This window comes from Micropterus dolomieu, linkage group LG18 (genome assembly GCF_021292245.1).
Source record: "Micropterus dolomieu isolate WLL.071019.BEF.003 ecotype Adirondacks linkage group LG18, ASM2129224v1, whole genome shotgun sequence".
Taxonomy (NCBI): domain Eukaryota; kingdom Metazoa; phylum Chordata; class Actinopteri; order Centrarchiformes; family Centrarchidae; genus Micropterus; species Micropterus dolomieu.
This window is the reverse complement of record NC_060167.1, coordinates 2,310,765-2,316,681: the sequence shown is the minus strand read 5'-3', so window position 1 is coordinate 2,316,681 and position 5,917 is coordinate 2,310,765. Positions and strand designations below refer to the sequence as shown.

The following is a 5,917-nucleotide window of genomic DNA, read 5'->3' as shown; positions in this document are numbered from 1 at the left end:
CCACCTCGTAACCTGGCGTTAAAGAACCTGTGTGAGGCCTTCTTACAGGAGAGAGATCAGAGAGCTTCAGAGGCTCTCTGCAGTCTGCACTCTGAGAAACTCAAACTCTTCTGTCTGGACCATCAGCAGCCAGTGTGTGTCATCTGCAGAGATTCAGAAAAACACAGCAACCACAGATTCAGACCCGTCGATGAAGCTGCACGACAACACAAGAAGGAACTTCAGGAAACTCTGGAGCCCTTAAAGGAGAAGTTAAAGGTTTGTGAACAAGTTAAAGTGAAGTTTGATCAAACAGCAGAACACATGAAGGTCCAGGCCCGACACACAGAGAGGCAGATTAAGGAGCAGTTTAAGAAGCTTCAGCAGTTTCTAGAGGAGGAAGAGGAGGCCAGGATGGCTGCACTGTGGGAGGAAGAGGAGCAGAAGAGTCAGATGATGAAGGAGAAGATGGAGGCTCTGAGCAGAGAGATAGCAGCTCTTTCAGACACAGTCAGAGCCACAGAGGAGGAGCTGAGAGCTGAAGACGTCTCATTCCTGCTCAACTACAAGGCTGCAGTGGAAAGAGTCCAGCAGCGCCCCCTGCTGGATGATCCACAGCTGCCCTCAGGAGCTCCGATAGACCAGGCCAAACACCTGGGCAACCTGACCTTCAACATCTGGAACAAGATGAAGGACATGGTCTCCTACACTCCTCTCATTCTGGACCCAAACACTGCTCATCCAGAACTCATCCTGTCTGAAGATCTGACCAGTGTGAGACGAGGAGGAGAGAGACAGCAGCTTCCTGACAATCCAGAGAGGTTTGATGAACACTACTCTGTCCTGGGCTCTGAGGGCTTTAACTCAGGGACTCACAGCTGGGATGTCGAGGTTGGAGACAGTACAGGCTGGTTACTGGGTGTGTTAGCAGAGTCTGTTCAGAGGAAGGGAGACAACATACAGTCTGGATTATGCGGAATAGGGTTCTATGAAGGTAAATACTTAGCATGGTCACCATCAGCTCCATCCACTGATCTCAGAGTTCAGAAGAAGCCCCAGAGGATCAGAGTGAATCTGGACTGGAACAGAGGAAAGCTGTCGTTCTCTGATCCTGATACTAACACACACATACACACCTTCATACACACTTTCACTGAGAGGATGTTTCCATACATAAACACTAGTGATGAAGTGAAGCTGTCAGCAGTGAAGGTCTGTGTGACAGTGGAACAGAGCAGTTAGAGATAAAGAGGATGATTATATTCATGATGTTGTTGATTTCTTAAAGGGAAAAACCCTATCAAAGTGAAAACAGATTTTTACAAACTAATTAATTAATTAAAAATATATAAAATAAAGAAGATGATTGTATAAATCTTCACCCCCCTTTAAAGTGACTGACCTAATTCAACAGAGGTCCAGCTAGTTGATGCCAGCAGTGTCACAATTAGTGAAATGGAGATCACCTGAGTTCAGCTGATGTGTGTCAAGTGGCTGTAGTATAAAAACACACGTGTCTGGGAGGTCCAGTCTCTGGTTCATCAGTATTCCTACTACACTTTTAACATGAAGAGAAAAGAACACTCCAAGCAACTCAGAGAAAAGATCACTGAAAATCACAAGTCAGGACGTCCCACAGACTGAGAGACCGGGCAAGAAGACGACTGGTGAGGGAGGCCACCAAGACACCTACGAGCACTCTGAAGGAGTTAAAAGCTTCAGTGGCTCAGATGGGAGAGACTGTACATACAACGACTGCTGCCCGGGTTCTTCACCAGTCGAAGCTGTATGGGAGAGTGAAGCCGAAGAGAAAGCCACTGCTGAAAAAAGCTCATATGAAATCTCGCCTGGAATTCACCCAAATGCATGTGCTAGACACCAAGGTCAACTGGAAGAAGGTTCTTTGGTCTGATGAGAGTAAAATTGACTTTTTTGGCCATCAGACTAGACGCTATGTTTGGCGAACACCAAACACTGCGCATCATCACAAACGCACCGTCTCCACCATGAAGCATGGTGGCAGCATCAGGCCCTGGAAGGCTTGTCAAGGTAGAGGGGAACACGAATGCAGAAAAATATCGCCAAATCCTGGAGGGTTATCTGACTAGAGAGAAGATTTATTTTCTAGCAAGACAATGACTTTATTTCCTGCATTCTGGTAAAGTCTTCTGCATCAATTCACAGTGGAAATGTTTTTATTTATGCAAAGAGAAACACATTTAAAACTAACAGAGTATAATGCAGTAAGGCTCTCATTCTGTGTTGCTTTCTGACATTTCTCCTGTAGATCAACTTTTCTCATGTAATATCATCCCTGCTGAGTCAGCACACATGTAGCCATTATTTAGTCTTACTTATTCTTTTGTCATGTTCAGGAAAACTGAAAACTTGGCCATAAAGGAACCGTGTCAAGAAGTTGTGGGTGGTGATGGGACAGTGGATAAGACACATGCCTTTGGTGTGTGAGACCTGGGTTCAAATCCACTGTGAGACACCAATGTGTCCCTGAGCAAGAGACTTGACCCCTAGTTGCTACAGAATCGTGCGACCTGGGACATAAATAGCAATTTGGATAAAAGCGTCAGCTAAATGAATAAATGTTGAAGTTATTGATTGGTGCTGCATGTTTTTGAGCCGTTTTAAATTCATTAGCTTGTTTCTTCTATCTTTAAATTGCATAGTGTTTTTTTTTTTCTCTTATTGTACAAATAAACCTTTAAAGCATTTATTTGTTGCAAGCCGATTGTCAGAATTTTTTTATCCTCTTCAAAAAGGGAAGGGGTGTCAGCATTAATGTCACCTGTCTTTCCAAGTTTCAGTTTGATGTGATGAAGCCGAGATATTTCTGTCTATTAAAGCGTTTCATTCAGTTTCAGTTGAATTCTGCTGTTAGTCGTTTAGTCAGGAGTCGCTGCTCTATTTAAAGAAATCAGAAAATAAGGGAAATAACTCGACGTGTGAGAAAATGGATGATAAAGGAAAATAAATAATAATCAAAAACTAAAAATAACATCTATGTTTCAACAATTTGTGATAGCTGATGGGAATGTCATCAGTTCTGCAGGTGTTTTGGACATAAAAGTGTTGGACACATTAACATGTTGACCTGATGATGGCGCTAGATGAAAAGTCAGAGGTTCACCAAAGTCAGCAGGATTCATCTGCTGACTTTCTCTGGGGAACATGAATACCTGCACAGAGTTTCACAGCAAACCATCCAATAGGTGTTGAGATATTTCAGTCTGAAACAAAGTGGTAGAGCAACAGTCAGACAGACATCGATATCCACATAGCTGTGATGCTAACAGGTTAACAGGAGTCACATGACTGGACTCTATATGTAATATTTCGTCTTATGTGGAGCAGCATCGCAAAGTCAGCAGCTCCTAATGCAACATGTACATGAGGAAAGAAATTACGCTGCCGTGTCTGTCTGTTAGAATGAGATTTTATGTCCGAGTGAAAGTTCTGTAACATTTTTTTTTCACTCAGATCTTCAACAGTTCACTGGAGCTGTGTGAAGTTCCCTCCTGCTTCAAACGCTCCACAATCATCCCGGTCCCCAAAAAACCCTCCATCTCTGGACTAAATGACTACAGTCCTGTCACCCTGTAGTCATGAAGTCCTTTGAAAGACTGGTGTTGGCCCACCTGAAGGACATTACAGGCCCCTTGCTGGGCCCCTTGCAGTTTGCCTACAGGGCTAACAGGTCAGTGGATGATGCTGTCAACTTGGGTCTGCATCACATCCTGCAACACCTCGACTCTCCAGGGACATTTACAAGGATCCTGTTTGTGGACTTCAGCTCGGCATTCAACACCATCATCCCGGACATCCTCAGCACCAAACTCACCCAGCTCACTGTGCCAGCCTCCACCTACTTCCTGACTGACAGGAGTAAGCAGGTGAGGCTGGGGAACATCACATCCAGCACCCGGACTATCAGCACTGGCGCCCCCCAGGGGTGTGTGCTCTCCCCACTGTTCTTCTCCCTCTACACCAACGACTGCACCTCAGGAGACCCATCTGTCAAACTCCTGAAGTTCGCTGACGACACAACGGTCATCAGCCTCATCCGGGACGGTGATGAGTCGGCCTACAGACGGGAGGTTGATCAGCTGGCTCTCTGGTGCAGCCAGAACAACCTGGAGCTTAACACGCTCTAAACTGTGGAGATGACCGTGGACTTCAGGAGGAGCCCCCCCCACTCTGCCCCCCATCACCATACTCAACAGCCCTGTGTCTGCTGTGGAATCCTTCAGGTTTCTGGAATCCACTACATCCCAGGACCTGAAGTGGGAGCCCAACACTGACACCATCATCAAGAAGGCCCAGCAGAGGATGTACTTCCTGCTACAGCTCAGGAAGCTCCACCTGCCTGAGGAGCTGCTGATCCAGTTACTACAAAGCCATCATCCAGTCTGTTCTCTGCACCTCCATCACTGTCTGGTTTGGATCTGTCACCAAAAAAGGACAGGAGCAGACTACAACGGACAGTCAGGACTGCAGAAAAAATAACAGTACAGGCTGGACACTGGGTGTGTCATCAGACTCTGTCTAGAGGAAGGGAGACATATGGTCTGGATTATGGACAATAATGTTCTCTGGAGGTAAATACTCAGCATGGTCACCACCAGCTCCACTCACTGATCTCAGAGTTCAGAAGAAGCTCCAGAGGATCAGAGTGAATCTGGACTGGAACAGAGGAAAGCTGTCGTTCTCTGATCCTGATACTAACACACACACATACACACCTTCACACACACTTTCACTGAGAGGATGTTTCCATACATTAACACTGGGGATGAAGTGAAGCTGTCAGCAGTGAAGGTCTGTGTGACAGTGGAACAGAGCAGTTAGAGATAAAGAGGATGATTATATTCATGATGTTGTTGATTTCTTAAAGGGAAAAGTCTCTGAATTTAACCTGTTAAGCTGCACCTGTCCTCCTGCTGTCTCATTATTCCAAACATAAAGATTTATATTAAATAATGTAATAATAACAACAACAACAATTATTATTATTACCATTATTTAATAATAGAATGGGGGCAGACTGGGATTCTTACTGCTGACTCATTAATAGTTGGCTGTGAGTAGTATAAGTAGAAGTATCAGGCATGTGTGTCTTATAATAATATTATCATATGTAGCCATTTTGATACAATTACGCTTCACACAACAGCCGTTTGCAACCTGTCTTTCTTTTCTCCATGAGAGGCAAAATTTTGCGTGGCGCTGCAGAGAGCCCCCAGCTGCAGTAGTGCGTAATATTCATCCAGCCAGGCGAACGATCACGAACCGTTCACAGCGCGTCGGCCGTACTAGCGACACAACCCGTAGTACCGGGGCCGGAGTGGAGCGGACTGGGCCAGGAGATCGCGGAGCGACCGGCCCGCTGCTGACGCTCGGTGATCGTTCTCTGGCTGAATGAAGTCTGACGCTCCTGAATTTACGCATGAATCCGTAATGATAGAGAAATATAGAAATTAATGGCAATAAAGCATACTGTCAATATTTTAGAGACCATTGGCATTAAAGGAACCACTCTAAGCTGGTTTAAGTCCTATTTATCAGATCGATTTCAGTTTGTACATGTTAACGATGAGTCCTCCATGCACGCCAAAGTTACTCATGGAGTTCCTCAAGGATCTGTCCTTGGACCAATCCTCTTCACTTTATATATGCTTCCTTTAGGCAATATTATCATGAAACATTCCATAAGCTTTCATTGTTATGCAGATGATACTCAGTTATATCTATCGATCAAGCCAGATGAAACTCATCAGTTAGCTAAACTTCAAATGTGCCTTCAGGATGTTAAAACCTGGATGACCTGTAATTTTCTCATGTTAAACTCAGATAAAACTGAAGTTATTGCTCTGGGGCCTAAGCACCTCCGTGACGCATTATCTAAAGATATAGTTTCCCTGGATGG

General features: G+C 44.9%; 1 protein-coding gene across 2 annotated transcripts in view; it reads left to right on the top strand.

The window, feature by feature from the left end:
* LOC123956645 (nuclear factor 7, brain-like) overlaps positions 1-1,266 on the top strand; it is a 1,869-nt gene extending 603 nt beyond the window's left edge. Inside the window, exon 2 of one of the 2 annotated variants that reach the window (XM_046028992.1) lies at positions 16-1,266. In XM_046028992.1, the coding sequence (XP_045884948.1) occupies positions 16-1,221 (1,206 nt within the window). In that variant the 3' untranslated portion in view covers positions 1,222-1,266. The remainder of the gene's footprint in view (positions 1-15) is intronic. The other variant, XM_046028993.1, reaches the window with a different exon arrangement.
* The last annotated feature ends 4,651 nt before the right edge of the window (positions 1,267-5,917 follow it).